The 18,014-nt window shown below is 34.2% G+C and overlaps 1 protein-coding gene across 1 annotated transcript; it reads left to right on the top strand.

Annotated features, from left to right (window-relative positions):
• Positions 1 to 10,357: 10,357 nt before the first annotated feature.
• On the top strand, positions 10,358 to 13,453 carry LOC143596248 (uncharacterized). The gene is made up of 3 exons (XM_077075074.1): positions 10,358 to 10,540; positions 10,629 to 10,667; positions 11,516 to 13,453. The coding sequence occupies exon 3, from the start codon at positions 11,531 to 11,533 to the stop codon at positions 13,331 to 13,333; it is 1,803 nt and encodes a 600-aa protein (XP_076931189.1). The 5' UTR covers positions 10,358 to 10,540; positions 10,629 to 10,667; positions 11,516 to 11,530; the 3' UTR covers positions 13,334 to 13,453.
• Positions 13,454 to 18,014: the final 4,561 nt, after the last annotated feature.

Genomic DNA, 18,014 nt, shown 5'->3' with positions numbered 1-18,014 from the left:
AACACCATATCTAATCCATTCTATCATTTAATTGTATGATTAAACCTGTAATCATAAACCCTAAGTGTTAAATATATTGTTTTTTGATGATTTAGGGTTACATGCATGATTGTTAGTTCATAGGTTAATTGTTTATTGAGTTTTGATGAAAACTGATGCTGGACAGATTATTGAATTCGTGTTTGGACGGCTGTAACTCGATGTTAATTTTATGTTTTGATACGATTGTTGATTCTACAGTATACTAGGTCGAGTCTAGTTTCTGAAAAGTCCTAGTTTGTAATATTTGGACGTATAAAAGTCTGTTTTTATTATTTTACAAAACTGTTGTGCAAGGCTGATTTGGGAGACCTGCTGTTAGGCGGTTTTGCGACTAAGATATCTCATAAAATACAAGACCAAATGGGTTGGTTCCACTTCTGGAAGAAAATACATTGAGTTAGGAACCTAACCCAATTGGTCTTGCATTAATTGGATTTTTCATTTAACGGGAATAACAAATGACATTCTGTTGCTCATGATTCTGACTGCTGTGAGTTTACTGTAATTTTTTGACCATTGTGAGAAATCTATGTGGAATAAAAATACAATAAAAATAGTTCTGGAAACCTAACTCATGTGTGCTTTTGTGACGATTTTTGGTGAATTAATTGATATGTTATGATCTATTGAATAGAGTAATCTTTCAAGTAGAAATCTGTCCTGATAGAACTAGCTGCTGAACTATATGAAAATACATGAAACGTGTTTGTTGCTAGATAATTGCCATGTTTTTGACTAAATTGCCCTTGTGGGGAATGATTGCTAGTAATGTACAATATTAATACTTGACACGTAAGTAGTTGTTCACACATGTAACGTATCACCAATGTGTTTGTTGAGTCACACACAATTCACAAACGAAACACGAAACGTATCTTATGCATAGGTATTATGTGCCGAGTCTAGAGACTCAATAATAGTTCCAACACCTAGAAAATCTCATTCTTGTTTTAGAACGCTAGTGAGGATTTTCTGTGACGCGCATCTCTTGGTTGACTTGTTTTTGAATTCTTCGCAAACAGTGAGTTTCACGTTCCCCTTTTACTCTTTTAAACGCTTTTACTTGGGGGAGAATACATACTCCAAAACGCTTTAGATTTTGTTATTTAGTTATATATCACTTGTAAAGGCTAAGTGGCAAACGAAACAACAAAAGTCCTTCATAACATCGAACCGTTTAGTATTGGATAATAGCGAGTCACTGTTGAGTAGTACTACTGGGTTTGACAAACCCCACCCAACGCTAAACTCGACTGGAGGTCGAGCGGGTGTAATCTTGGCTAACACATTTTCCATGGTCTGGATAGACATGGTGGCAAGGCAATTGAAAAACAGTCAGCTTCGGTGTCGAACACTTAGTAATACTTGTTTTATAGGCTAGCTACCTATAGATATATAATTGATTTAACATTATCTGGTAACGCAAACGCAAAACGCAAACGCAAAACGTAAACGCAAACGCAAACGCTTTATTTATATAAACTTGTGAACTCACCAACCCCGTGTTGACACTTTTAGTATGTTATTCTCAGGTAGCCGAGGCGGGCGCGCGGTATAGGATCATGCATTACCTTGAACTCTATCGTTTTTGCAAACTTGTTTTTAAACTTTTATCAATTGGGTTTTAAGTCGTCCTGCGTGACGCAACACTTGGTTTATGATTTTACGCTTCCGCACTTATTTACACTTAAATGTTTCGTGGTTTGAAAACTTTACTTATGATGTTTGATTATAACTAATGATTCCGATCCTGTTAGTTCACACCCTCTGACGGTAAAACTCCATTAGTGGATTTTGAGGGTGTGACAGAGAGTGGTGTGAAAATATAAAGAAGACTAATGTCGAGTGTCCACATTATGTATTCTAACTTGTTGAAAGTTGACTTTAACAAGCTAGGTATGTTGAAGCTTGGAAGCCAACGAGTCAACTGGACGAAGTGTAATCAAGCTCCTACGAACAAAGGTAAGTTTATCTTACATCTATTTTAAGAAGTTACAAGTCTTATTAGTATGTTTTGATTTATTATGAATATCAAATGGATACGGGCCACCTTGACCCATTAATTGCAAGTTGATTCCTTTGACTATACTTAGTGCGTACTGGTTGTTTTAACTCGTTATAGTTTGAAGTTTACCCTACCAAATGTCTAAGGGGGAATTACTCATGTCTAGAATACAAATAGTACTAGAATTGTGTGGTAAGGTTTGATTTGGGTTTCGGACCAGCTTGTCGATTATAATAATAATATAGTAACTAGATGAAGATTTGACTCGTTGGTGAATATTAAATTAGTAGCATGATTTAATTAGAGAAATGATTCGTTAAGTTGTTTAGACAGGTTGTAAATAATATGTTGAAAAGTTGTAACCGTTTCTAAAGTTGAATTTTAGTTGAGACGTGAAATAGCATTAAGATTAATTTAAATGGGTTGTAATTATGTTGATGGGTTATAATCATGCTGATTAGAAACAGGTACGCGAAGCTTATGATCAATCGGGCGAGTTAAGATACATAATAAATTGAATCTTTGGAGTTGCATAACGGTAGCCGGCATAGACTACGTTGGACCTGGTTTGGCTTAATATTTTGACTAATGTTACTCCGGGTTTAATATCTTATTTATATATAATTATTTAAATATTGGCAATAACTAATATTTGGTATTGGATTGCTTTAGGCGAAGCCCACAAATGGAAGCGAAAAGCCGAAGATCAAGTGCTCGGATTTGGACACCAATACACATCAAAGTGCAAGTTTCTAATATTGATAATGAATTATGAATAAGTTTTAAAATATGTACTATCTTTGATTAAAAGACAAGTTCCTACGGATATTATACGTGATGTTCGGATATTATACGTGATGTGTGGATACATGTTAGGACTTTTGGTACTGTTGACTTTACTTATTATCACCAACGATTTTTTTTAATTGAGTCGTTCCGACCCTGACCTCTTTCGACCCAAACCCGTTCCGACCCATAACCCATTTCGACTCAACCCAACCCATTTTCCACCCCTATGTTTAATGTATATTGACGGGTTAGGCGAGTTGTACCTCTTAAGACACAATTTAAAAAAATATTCAAAAATAATAATAAAAAATCATAAGTAAAATTATAAATAAAAAACATAAAAAGTAAAAAAAAAAAAACAAAAACATTTCCTCCGTTGTCCTTGTTCAAAAAAAATCGACCCGAAACCCGTTTTGACCCGTTCCAACCTTGACCCATTTTGACCCGGACCCGTTATGACCCGAACCTTTTGACCCTGATCCATTCCGACCCGAACCATAACAACCCCTTTTTTTAATTAACCCGTTTCGACCCATAACCCGTTCCGACCCATAACCCGTTTCGACCCAACCCAACCCATTTTCCACCCCTTTGTTTAATGTATATTGACGGGTTATGCAAGTTGTACCTCTTAAGACACAATTTAAAATTATATACATAATGGGCCATTAGAGATTTCAAGGCCCAATATGATCCATTAGGACATGTATGAGTTGTCTTTGTGTATTATGGTCTAATATGACTCCCTATAACACGATATAACCCTTAAATATCTAATGTTACATATCACATGCCATAATAGACCACTAAGAGATTTCAAGCCCTAATATGACCCATTAGAACGACTATGACATGAAAAAGGCTATAATGGGCCACTAACACCAACAAGGCCCAATAAAACCTATGATGAAAGTATCACATGTTATCGGCCATTAACATCTAACTATGACTAATGACATTCCTATACAACATTCTTAGAGCAGCTATGATGTGATAAAGGTTATAATGGGCCACAAACACCAGTTAAGGTCCAATAAGGCCCATTGATGAAAGTAAGACACTTTGTTGGGCGTTAACCAAACTATGACTCACTAAACTCATATTCAACCCTTTTAGAGCAACTATGATATGATAGAGACTACAATGGGTCACTAACAACAATCAAGGCCCAAGACGGCCCATTAATGCAAAGTATGACGACCAACTATGCCTATGGCTCACTACACTCATATACAACCCTCTTGTAGCAACGGGGATATGATAGATGCTATAATGGCCACTAGTACCATTCAAGGCCCATTGATGAATGTATGACATGTTTTGGACATTAACATTTAAGTATGACTAATGATAGTCATATACAAACTTCTTAAAGCAACTATGACGTAACCAAGGAACACTAATATCTAACTATGAGTCTATGACTAATGATAGCCAAATAAGGCCTATTGACGAAAGTATGGTGTGTTTCGGGTGTTAACACCTAACCATGACTAATGACAGTCATATACAACTCTTTTAGAGCAACCGTGACATGATAAATGCTATAATGAGATACTAACACCGATCAAGAACTAGTATGACCCACTAATAAGCGTATGATTTATTATTGGGCGTTAACACTGATTACTACACTCTTATACAACTCTTTTTAGCAACTATAAATATCACTTTTATTTATTTTATATGTTTTTATATTTAAAATACAATTTGTTATATTATTTAAGGTTTAATTAGTTGTTACACACACACACACACACTAACAACTCTTTATTTTAATTAAAAATAAAAATATTTAATTCTATTTACTTCCTGTTAATTTTACTTCTCTCAAAATTTTAAATTAAATTCACCCCTCTTTTCTTTAAAAAATTTTGAATTACCCTCTCATTCTTAAATCTAATTTCAAATTAACCTACTTTTTTTTCAATCTCTTCATTACTTCTTATTCTTCTTCTTCTTCTTCTTCTTCTTCTTCATCTCTCTACACCCACCATCTTTCATCTTTAATTCTCTAACTCACTCAATTTTTAACCAAATCCTTTGATTCCGGGCTCTAATCTTATTATTTTTTCGAGAGGAATTCACGTATGGTGTCGGTTTCCATCAATTCTATCTCGATTTTTGCCGGATTCATGTTGAGTGTGAAGAACCCTAAGAACCAAGTTTGGGGATTTTCAATTTTAAGTGTTGTTTCTTGTAATTGAAACTTAGTACATCTTCTTTCATCGCTAAAAATGTATGTATTTCACTTGTAATTGAAGCTTAGTACATCTTCTTTCATTGCTGACAGATTCGTTTTTGTTTATTTATTGGTATGTAACTTGATGTTAAACGATGATTATTGAACGATTGTTGATTCTAGGATATAGTACTATGAGTCTAGTTTCCAGAAAAGGTAAAGTTTGTAATTTTTGGACGAGTGTGGATAGTTTTTATAATTTTACAAAAACACTGGTCAAAGCTGATTTGGGGAGTTATATTCTGGCCTGTCTTTCCGACACCATAACTCCCTAATGACAAAACCAAACGGGTTGGTTCCAGTTCTGAAAATTAGTATTATGAGCTTTGAAGACAACCCAATTGGTCTTGCACAATTTGGATTAATGAGTTGATAGAACCATTAAAAAAGTGTTTGTTGTGCAATCTGCTGAATTGTTGGTACATATCTTTAATGCTTGAATTATTGTGAGTTTTGTATGCATGAGGAAAATATAATAAAAATTGTTTGAGAAACCTAATTCAAATATTCTACTGTGGTAATTTTGTAGAATTTATACTTCATCTTTTCATAGTGAATAAAATCAGTTTGTACATGTTATAATCTGTCTCATGAACTAAGTGATCATAAGTTAAGTTGTATGATAAATGTTTGGTTGATTTGCCATGATACGATGTGTGAATACATGTTAGGACTTTTTAGTACAGTTGTCTAATGTGATTGTGCGTGAAGGTCGTTGTGCTATGCGTCGATTCAAGTTTTTATTTTTATATTTTTCTCTATATATGTATCATATATTTTTCTCTCTTTATAGGGTTGGAACACAAAAAAATGGCTAAAGAAGTCCGCGAGCGGGAGAGACAACCGCACGAAAGAGGGTAATGATGGAAGTATATCTTAGCATACGGCGGTTCAATAGGGTGTGATGAGCATCGTATCCGCTTGGTAAGCTAGTTTTATTTGTAAATTCAATCTTAAAAAATTAGGTCAAAGATTATAATTGTTTGTGCTTTAACGTTTATCACATTACTTCTTATTAGGAGAAAGAACATGGTCGAAAAGTTAAGTGGATTGAAGTATTCTTAGATACCCACCTCAGCAAAGAAAGCAAGAAAAAGTATTGGGTGGGCGAGCTCAGCATTAATAGCCTTGTTGGATTTGATTTTTGTACGGAAAAGTCAGAAAACGCATTTGTAAGTTATCTTTATCATTTTTCGTTTTGTTATATAATTAGGTATAACATATCAACCAGGGGCGAGCAAATGAAATAGACCGTTTCATATTTCATATACATGTGGTAACATAAAAACTGCTAACACTATAATTTAATATACATGTGGTATACTCATAAACGGGTTGGTTCGGTTTATAACTAAAAATTTAAATGAAAATTACATACTGATTTTGTGGGTGTAATATATAAACGGGTTGGTTCGGGTTCAGGTGCATGAAACCAAACCGGAACCAAACCGTTAGTAACGGTTTGGTTTGGTTCGGTTTAAAAGTTATACGGTTTGGTTTTGGTTTACATAAATTAAAACTGTTACCAACGGTTTGGTTTATAGTTTGACGAAAAACCGCGAAAACCGGACCGTGAACACCCCTACTTGGCTTTGAGGTTTCGCCTTACATTAACCCTTTGTTAGTTATGATGCTAATATTTTTAACAATTTTAGGTTCAAAAAGTTAGAGCCGAAATGGAAAAAGAACTAGAAAATGAAAGGAAGTCAAGAAACGAGTTGGAAGAACGATCAACGAATGGAACAAATGGAAAAAGAACGTAAGGAAAATGAAGAAAGGAGGCAAAAACAATCTGATGAGCTTATGAGAAAGTTTGAGGTCGGTAGTAATTAGTAGTAGTTTCAAATATTTTGAATTTATAACTTATTAGTGAATGTTTGGTAATGTATACCTGTTTTGAATTTATGTTGTTGGGTTTGTTAAACTTATGAAAAAACATGTTTTGAATTTATGCTAATGTGTTTAGTTACATTTTTAGCCACATTGACAAGAACTTCCAGTGTCTATATGATATGATTGTCCACACAATACATAACTATGTGTGACGAAAAGTTTGACATTAGCCACACTTTAAATTAGGAAAAACATTATGTGTGACAAACGGTAAGACAATAGCCACACCACAAACTACAAAAGAGTGTTTGACTGACAAGTTCACATTTTTAGCCACATTGACAATAAACTCCAGTGTCTATAAGATATGATTAGCCACACAGTACCTCACTATGTGTGACGAAAAGTTTGACAATAACCACACTTTAAATTACGAATAGCATTATGTGTGAAAAACGGTAAGACAATTGCCACACCACAAACTACAAAAGAGTTTTTGACTAGCAAGTTCACATTTTTAGCAACATTGACAATAACCTCCAGTGTCTATATGATATGATTAGCCACACAGTACCTCACTATGTGTGACGAAAAGTTTGACAGTAGCCACACTTTAAATTAAGAAAAGCATTATGTGTGACAAACGGTAAGACAATAGCCACACTATAATCTACAAAGGAGTGTTTGAGTGGCAAGTAAACATATTTAACCACTTTTAATGTGATATCCAGTGTCTATATCATATAATTAGCCACTCTATTATTAAATTTAAGAGGCCATTTCTTTGCTATATCCACACGGTATAGGTCACAATGCAAGCTTAACACAACCCTATTGGCCACATTATTATAAAATTCATGTGGCTGAAACATTAATTCATGTGGCTCTATACGTGCAATGGTCACTCATAGTAAATAGTCATGTGGCCATTTTCTGCCGTTTAGCCACACTTATTGTAGAGGCTTCTTGATGGCCAGCAACTAATGCTTGTACCCTTTAGCCACACTTATTACCACATAAGGCCACCAAAAACCGTGTGTCGTCATATCATACCCACGGTGTCGCGACCTTTGGCCACATATGACCTGAACCAAATGTGTGTGGCTAAAGGCCTACGGCTACACATTTTTCGTGTGGCCGAAGGTCAATTTTCACGTAGTGTTTATAAACTTTCATGCATACTTTTAATCTTCTCTATAGCATTCATATATCATTCATGCATCATTTATAAAACAATCATATATCATACACTTATCACTTAAGGTAAGTGTATTAACTAATCAAATTGAATATGCACACAACCCGAATACATAACAAGGAAATGGGGCTAGAAACTCACTTGTATCCTTTGCTTATGAGAGTTAACTATAATACCCATCCTAAGTTGTGCACGACTAACTGTGTAATAATTATAAGTATTAATTAACTACTTTCTATATAATAATTCTATACTAGTGTAACCCCTAGCTACGGGGGTCTAGGGGCAGCGCCCCTGGCAGCAGGGTCTAGGGCAGTAGCCCCTAGCAGGGTCCAAGAGGCAAAGCCCCTGGCTAGGGTCGAGCTGCCAGGTCAGCTTGGAAAAATTTTGTTTTCATTAACTGTTCTTTACTAAAAAGTTCATATGAAAACTGAAGTTTGAAGTAATCGAATGAAGTTCTAATCGAATGAGTGAAATTCTAATCAAATGGCAGTTCTAATCGAATGGAAATTCTAATCGAATCGAATCACCCATTCGAATCGATTATTATTTCTGGTCATTCGATCCGATTACATTTCTCTTTGAATCAGGTTTCTTAAGGACCCAATCCAAATATGGGTTACATTTTCATCATTTTTCAGCCTTTCCTTTCGACTCATTTTGCTTATTTTGCATAAGGAACGAGCCTTGGTCTATACGACATCGTTTCCTTGCGTTAACACGGTCCAAACGTCACCCATTTGTCCCGTTTCATTCCAAAACACCTCTTTTAAGTCCAAGTTCATAACTTTCCTACTTAATAAGGTCCGATTTGCCTTTGTATCGAATCTTAGGGCAAACCGTCTTAAAAAATTAAACCTTTATATATAAAACGTACCTTTTTGGCGTATTTTTGCTACGGATTAGCTTCAACCTTCTTCGTTTGGATTAAAATATGAGCCGTAAGGATAGAGGTGTTTGTGTATGTGTTTTGAGTGTGTATGGAGGCTAGAAGATAGGAAATGGGGGTTTTAGGGTATTAGGGAGGTTTAAGGTGTTTATAAACCCTTAAGCCCATGGACCTAAGGTCCCATCACCATCCTTTATTCCATCTTTCTTTGTCCAAACCCACTCTCCTATTTTATTTAACTTAAAAAAATAATAACACACCCTTAAGTAAACGAAAATTTCTTTTATTTATTATTATTATTATTATTATTATTATTATTATTATCATAATTAGGATGCTACGCATTGCCTATATATGTATAATATGGTTTTTAAGAAAATATATGTAGTTTATGATGATTATGTTGTAAAATTTTAAGTTTTGTTTGTAAACATTTTAATACGTGACGTCATTTTTTGTAAGTTTGTGTCTTTTAGCACTTTCTTTCTATAAAAATATGAATTGTCATTATAAATCATGTTGTCGTTTCAAAAAACATATTAAAAAATATCTTGTCGTTTTAAATTATATATTTGTTTACTTGACGATTTATATATTGTTGCCTGTGTCGTACACGGTTCAATAACCTAATATAGAACTAAAGAAGTTACAAAAGAGGACACACACAAGGTGTAAATACACGTGTATCACAACAAAGAGCAACGAAGAAGGTACAACATCCTAAGCAGGAAAAACAAATTTAGAATCACAATCCTCCCATTTAATATAATAATAATAATAATAATAATAATAACTAGGTCAATAAATAGGCAAAATGGATGATGATAATAATAATAATAATAATAATAATAATAATAATAACTTACCGAACGATAACAATTTATACCATCAGTATAACCAATGAAACTCCTACCTTCCATTTTCATAGGCAATGCAATCTCAATATAATAAAGGAATAACTTTGCGTCTCCCTAACCTTCATTTACACTTTTTACGTTTTTAAACTAATCTACGTTTTTTATGGTTTCAAACTAATCTAGGTTATTGTAATTGAGCTAAGTTGTTTGTTGTGTTTATCCTGTGTTACTTTTACGTTAAAACATAATTGTCTATAATGACATAAGTAAAAATTAGTAGCGTTTAGCCGGAATTAGTTTATGTTAAAACATAATTTTCTATAATAACGAAAGTAAAAATTAGGAGTCTCACATGCTAAATTACCGGTACTAACTATTACTCCTATCTTTTTAACTATAAAAAGAAGGTATCAGAACTTTAATAATATATAAATTAAATTTGTGGGGTACAAATTAATTTGATGTAAATAACCACATTTGTTATTAAATATATATCACCATGTATTATTCACGTATTTACTAGACTACCATAGTTTTAATTTTTATTATTCCAATAGTGCAAGTCACAGGCTTTTCGCCGGAATATCCAATCTCTCCCGCCGGCGACCGGAATTCCGCAATCGCATTTATTTTGGGGTTTTTAATCTACCCAATATTTATTTTACTATAAATAAATAATTACAAGGTATATTTATTTTCGCTTTGTATAAATTTATAAAAGTTAAGCTCGTAGATCTGAAGCAAATCTAAATGAATCTGATAAGGGTTTTCAGCTCTAGTTGATGTTCAGTTGCCGTTAGATGCAGATTCAAGTAAGATTTATTTTACTTTAATTTCGTGCTTAATTATTGAAATATTTTTGGGTTATTGATTATGTTTCATTTTTGTTAAGATTTTGTGTTTTGATCTGGGTTATGGATTTTTGATTACCAATTTGACTTAATTGAAAATTTGTTGACTTAGATTAAATTTGGGGAAATTAATTAGGGCTTTTGTAACTAATCTTATAATTAACATATTTTTGAAGTTTTAGTGTCAATTTAGGCATCTTTGGTTGGACAGATTTGATAAATTGTGTAGGCCTGGCAAGTGGGTCGGGTCGGGTCGGCGAGTTCGGGTTACGGGTCAGATGGGTTTGGGTCAAAACATTTCGGATAAAAATGGGTCGATTTAAAAAAGGGTTATTTTGGTTCAGGTTGGGACGGGACACGTTCGGGACAGAACGGGCTGTGTCAAAATGGGTCCAGGTCGAGAAACAGTTTGATTCAAAAAAGGGTAATTTGGTTCTGGTCGGAACTGTTTTTGGTCCAAAGGGGCTCGAGTCTGAAAGGGCTGGTTTAAGAGATGGTATAAAAGTCATAAAAGGAGAAATTCAAATAATTTGACTAAAATTCCTTCATTCTGACCCGTTTGAAACATAACACCAATCTATTCTGACCCGTTTCATTAGATAGGGTTGTTTCAATCAACTCACTCTGACCTGTTCTATGAGAAATAGTCAACCATATCAACCCCGTTTCGAATAGGTGGGTCAAAATTGCCAGGCGTAATGCCTCTTAATGATTATGTAACTAAATGTATGAATTCTTACTATTTTCTTTACAATTCTTTTATACATTTATTGTTTCGTAACTTTTTATTGGCATTTTTATTATTACAGGGTTAAACATTTGAAATGGATCCAACGATACAAGAAGCAGTTAGAGCTAAAGAGAATGCAGAGAAGTTATTTTTAGTTAAAGATTTTTCGGGTGCCAAACAATATGCGTTACGGGCTCAAACATTATGCCCTCAACTTGAAGGCATATCTCAAATGGTGGCTACATTTGAAATACACGCAGCTACCGACACAAATAATAATCAAGAAATTGATTTCTATTCGGTTCTTGGATTAGACCCGTCAGCGGACAAATCTTTATTAAAAAAACGTTACAAAAAAATGGCGGTTCTTCTTCACCCTGATAAAAACAAAACGGTTGGAGCAGATGAAGCGTTTAAACTTGTATCTGAAGCGTGGGCCGTGTTATCTGATAATGTGAAAAGAAGTTTATATGATGCCAAAAGAAATAAACACTTGTCTTCTGCATTGAATTCCGAGACTGGAAGGCTTGACACGTTTTGGACGGTGTGTACCTCGTGTCGGGTCCAATACGAGTATCTTAGAAAGTATGTTAATAAACGGCTTTCGTGTAAGAACTGTCGAGGGGTTTTTGTGGCTGTTGAGACGGGCACGGCTCCGGTTACTTACGCTCCATGGTCATATACGTCTGAGAATGGTTATTCAAACCATGCGTATAACATGGGCCCATCAGTATGTGTTACTGGAAACGGGTCGGCGGTTCATCCGACACAAGGGTACGAGTATGGAGGAGCCGTGTCGTTTCAGTGGAATACTTATCCAGCTTCATCCACTTTGGATCCTAACGGTTTGACTTCTAAATCGGTCAACACGAGTAGGCAAAAAGTGAGATTAAACGCGGGTCCCAGTGAGACCGTGGGTCCCAGGATGGGTCGGCCTCCCAAGAAAAGAAAAATGGAAAATGGAGAAACGGGTTTGAAAACCGAACTGGATTCGGTTACAACTAAGTTAAATGGAAATGGCGGAAATGATGTTTTAACGAAACAATACGTGGTCGCACCTGCGATTGATGCAAGAAAATTGTTAATCGATAAAGCGAGGTCGGTAATTCTTAACAAGTTGAAAGAAATGAAAACCGCTCCCGCTTTGAAAGCTGGTAACAACAGAAAACCGCTTAAAAAAATGAGCTCGATGGCGATAACAGTTCCAGATCCCGATTTTCATGATTTTGACACGGATCGAACCGAGGAAGCGTTTAAGTCTCGACAAATATGGGCTATATACGATGAAGAAGACGGGATGCCTCGTTTATACTGTCTAATTCGCCAAGTCATCCCGGTCAAACCGTTTCAACTTCACATCACGTATTTAAACTCGTTACCTGATGCTGAGTTCGGGTTTAACAAATCGTGTGGAAGTTTCAAGGCAGCCCATTCGGTCTTTGTTGACCAAGTAAACATTTTTTCCCATCTTTTGGGCCGAGAGAACACGGGCCGAGGTGGGTGTGTTAAAATTTACCCGAAAGGGGGCGATATATGGGCAGTTTATCGAAATTGGAACAAAAAAAGTTTGAAGAAAGCTAAGCAGTATGAAATGGTGGAGATTCTTGAAGATTATAATGAAAAAGTTGGAGTTTGCGTGACGCCTTTGGTTAAATTACAGGGGTATAAAACTGTTTATCAAAGAAACCCGAATAAGAACGCGGTTCGGTTAATACCGCGAAAAGAAATGGTTCGGTTTTCGCATCAAGTTCCGGCTTGTGTGTTAAAAGGTCAAGCTTTGAACTTGCCAGACGGGTGTTGGGATCTTGACCCTGCGGCTACACCCGAACAGCTTCTTCATGAGGATGTAAAGAAGGTTGGAGCGGAAGGGCATTTTGGTGATTTTACTTTGATGTGAGGGGTTGATGGTGTATAGATCCATACACATTTAGGTAGGTCAGGTGGAAGTGAAAGGGGTCATAAGCTGATCCTGGTTGTTGTGTTTATGTTTGGTTTTTAAGATGGTTTAATGCCGGTTGAGGATGTTGTAGTGATTACCTGTTATATGTTAGTTAATAGGTTTTAGTCTTTTAGATGTACTGGTTACCTTTATACCCACCCTTATGCATTGGTGGGTCATACTTCCGTTTTAGTAGGGGTGGCAATCTTGACCCCTGGGTTGAATGAGTTGTATCAAAATGTATAAGATGGGTCAGAATTGGTCAAACTAAAAAAAGAAAATAATTGAAACAGGTCAAAACGGGTTGACATTTCTCGGGGTTTTTTTTTTTGGAACGAGAAAAACGGAGGAAACTTTTTGGTACTTTTACTTTTTAAGTTTTTGATTTATATTTCAAGTTATAATTTTTTAATTATTTTTTTTGAATTTTTTGGTGAGGGGTTTTGAAATGGTTTTTGAAATCTCAAAACTCATTTTCATTCATTTCAAAATCCCTTACCAAAAAATTCAGAAAAAATAATTAAAAAAATTATAACTCGAAATATAAATCAAAAACTTAAAAAGTAAAAATACTAAAAAGTTTTCTCCGTTTTTCTCGTTCCATTAAAAAAAACCCTAGAAATGTCAACCGTTTTGACCCGTTTCAATCATTTTTTTTTAGTTTGACCCATCTTATATATTTTGATACAACTCATTCAACTCATGGGTCAAGATTGCCACCCCTACGTTTTAGTCTTGTTCGTTTTTTGTGAAGTGACGTGATCGTAGTCGAGCCTGGGTGATTGGATATGCAAATGCATTGCTGGTTATACACTCGAAACCCATCACAGATTATGAAACTTGCGTAGCAAAATAAACGTTAGCTACAAACTTTTAAGAACAAAAAATTCAGAGAAGAACGGAAAATTCTCAAATCAGAGCTAGCTCTTCTCATGTATCGGCTGATTGTACTAATACAATGACTAATTACACCTACAATCCTGATACTATGCTATTATTACAATTGACACCCTTTATTATTTAACTAGGATTTAGGACCCGCGCTTCGTGACGGGACCGTAAAATCGAGAAAAAAAATAAGTAAAAACGTTAAACCATAAACTCGATGCGAAGTCAGCCTGTATCAAGTTACGACATCGAAACTAAACAAAAGAAACAAACCCGTCAATGCCAAATTACAGCATATTTTCATATGTGGAACCAAAAAGACTGGTATGTTATTGTTGCGAACCAACACAAATTCGGCTCGTATCAGCGGTACCAACACAAATTCGGTTCGTATCAGTGGTACCAACACAAATTCGTAAATATAAATTAGTAATCTAAAAAAAATATTTTAAAGGCGAGCTAGGTATCAAACGTTGAAACGCGGATATAAACCATGCGACGATTAGATAATTATAAATCATAAAAAAGTTTTGGTCATTTTGAAGACTAACTATAAAAATTATGAAAACAAAGTTTTAGAAAATCGTTTAACCTAAAATAAAATATATAAAGTTACCATTTTCTTTTGGGAGAATGACCATGTTCCATTCGATCAAACAAATTCCTTAATTAATCCTCAGCCTAAATGATATATAAAATGATCATTTAAAGGATCCATCATAATAGAACTGACATCCGACATATCTAACTGATACCCTTTCATTTTTTAATCAACCACATCTTGACATGTATACACTTAAACAGTCAAGTCTGACTGTTTTATATAAAACCGATCGTTTAGTTTTGGACTGTTTATTAAACAATTGATCCAACGGTTTAATAAACAATCGGCCAACGGATCCATTCCGTCAGGCCTTCATATATATTCCGTCGACCAACAAATCTATTTTAGCGGCCTTCACGTCTATTCCGTCGGGGCCAAAACTAAACAGTTGGTTTTTTAAATGGTCGGTGCCAAAACTAAACGATTGGTGCCAAAACTAAACGGTCGGTGCCAAAACTAAACGATTGGTGCCAAAACTAAACGGTCGGCGCCAAAACTAAACGGTTGGTTGTTTAAAAAACCGTCGGGCCCTACCGTTTAAGTGCATATGTATCAAGATCTGGTTGTTTTAAACAAGAAATGATATCAGATCTGTTGAATGTCAAATCTCTACTATATGTAAAGCAGGAGTTAGGGACCTCTTAAATTTTAAGAGGTACCAAACTCCTTGCTTTAGGTTCAACTCTTATAGAATGATTTTTTGAATTTTAAGGGGTAATAACGTCTCTTAATAATACCATTTGAATTGTTAATATGTAATTACATATTTTCCCCTTCATCTTTGCTTTTGTTTTGTAAATTTAATCAATAATTAGTTTTTCACCCCCTCATCTTTATTCATATATTCCTCAAAATTAGTTCTTTTTACTTTTTCTCTTATATCTTAAAGATGTATTATGTTTTTAAAAAATTCAAACATACCATTGCACCGTTCTTATTTTTATCTACGTTTTGATATGAATATTATTCAAAACCGAGGTGCAGATTATAAAGTACAAGTCATAGATACATATATGTACAAGTCTTTAAAGCATAAAAATTGTAACTTTGTATTTTTCTAATTTTAGTTGTTTTTCCCCTTAATTTAGTATATAATTCAAATTCATCAGTTTTATTGATTGAGATACCAGTAACTGTTCCCTCCAATTAAGAAACTGTTCCTCCTACAACTTTTTTTTCTCAAACCTCGTACGCACAGTGCACTGGAGTCCGGTGATTGACAACATATGCCTCTTCATTATTGAAGAAATCACTGATCATTTCTCCTCACAGAAGGTAATTTTTTTTATCCGAAATTGTATGTATATGACCTTATTCTGCCCTAATTTGGGCTGTTAAATTTCTTAATATAGTTTGATGTATGTTTATATCTCCAAATGTGTCTTCTGTGCCAGAGTTAAGTATGTTGGAAGTTCAATTACTATATTGATTATTTTCTTTTTCTGTATTGTGTTATTGTTCAATGTACCAACTGCAATTAGATTTTTTGGTTAGGATGACACATGTGCTTCTTAAATGGTACTGAAGTTCATAATTAGACTTAAAGGGTGAGCAAATTTCTCAAATTAGGCAATATGAGTTATGGACTAAGAAAAATTATTCTTTACATGTTTTGCAATTTGTTTGATTCATAATTATCTATTTGCTAATATGGTTCAAAATGCTTTATTTAAAAATGAATTGCTTTTCAGTTTTATATATTTACAGTGATGGTTGAAGCGATAATTAGTCTTTATTTGCTTTTGGATTTGCATTGTTGTATTTAAAGATTTCCGCTATTAATTTTTAAAAGATGCAGACTTTTGATTAATTGTTACTTATACTTACTGGTGATTCAAAAATTCATGACTTTTAATTTGATCTCTCATTTTAGGTATGTAAAGTGTGTTTTCATAGCTTTATTACCCATAAATCTGGAGATTCTTGATGGATTAGATGATCTTATGCAACTAAATTCTCTAAACGAACCATCATTCTTGTACAATCTTTAATACATGATCTATGTAAGTATCTACTAATATTTTAATGGTTTACATTTTTTATTTTAACACCTATTATACTTTACTAATCTTGTATATTTGTATTCCTCACATTTTCTGTTACAGTCCAAAGCAAGACTACTGGTAATGGTTTTGGTTAACCTCAATCCCTTCAAGAAAATCCCAATTCAGATTTGGCTAATATTGGAATTACTTGCTTTATATTATACTTTAGAAATTTTGATTGAATTTATTAAAGCTATCACATATAAAATAATTCTTTGTAAGTTTGAAATGTATAATATTAATTTGATATGATTAACTTGTTCAGTTATGCGTGGTAAGGAGAAACAAAGTGAACTACGATTCTCAACTCTTGTTGGAAAAGGAAGCCACCTAATGATGGATACCGGGACCAAAAGCAAATGAAAGAAAAGCATGGCAATGAAGGTTGGTATGAAGCTCTTTGATGGTTTTTTGATGTTAACAAACTAGGACAAATTATAAAGAAATGAAATATATAAACGAAGGGGTGATTGTTGAATGAGTATGTTGGTATTGGTGTAGCTTTGGCGTCAAGTGTAACTCCAAGAAGTCACCGTGATCGAACCTTCTAAAATGTTGCTTTAGTTTTCTTATAGGTTTTTAAGTGTAACAGACAGTGCATAATTTATGACTAATGTGTGGACTGATGTGATCATCGTTGCAGAGTATATCGTTAAATCAAGTTATGGACTTATGGTGCAGCTAGAGGAGTACAAATGTTTTCTCGAGAGTAGGAGGGCATGTTAACCACTCTGTAAGCTAATCCCTCTTACATTCAGTTCATATATATATATATATACACACACACACACATATAGATCATTTATGACTCATTTAAATCTTTCAGTTGAAAACTCGCATTTTTAGTAACAGGGTGAACGCTACTATTTTTTAGTAAACACGCTAGAATGAGCTACTTTATGCAACGGGTCAAACATACTCTTTTTAGTAAACGGGTCAAGCATATCCTTTTTTAGTAAAAAGGTTAAACATTTATAGTAATCAGGTCAATTTATAATTTTTGTAAGCGTGCCAACTTTATAATTTTATTAAATTATTAAACAAGCCATACATATTCGTTTTAGTAAATGAGAAAAAAAAATACCATTTTAGTTAATGAGAC

This window comes from Bidens hawaiensis, unplaced genomic scaffold (assembly GCF_021521415.1).
Source record: "Bidens hawaiensis isolate Kalapana, Puna unplaced genomic scaffold, B.hawaiensis_p1.1 tig00046187_1, whole genome shotgun sequence".
NCBI classification, from domain to species: domain Eukaryota; kingdom Viridiplantae; phylum Streptophyta; class Magnoliopsida; order Asterales; family Asteraceae; genus Bidens; species Bidens hawaiensis.
The sequence above is the reverse complement of the archived record's forward strand: the minus strand, read 5'-3'. Positions and strand labels throughout refer to the sequence as shown.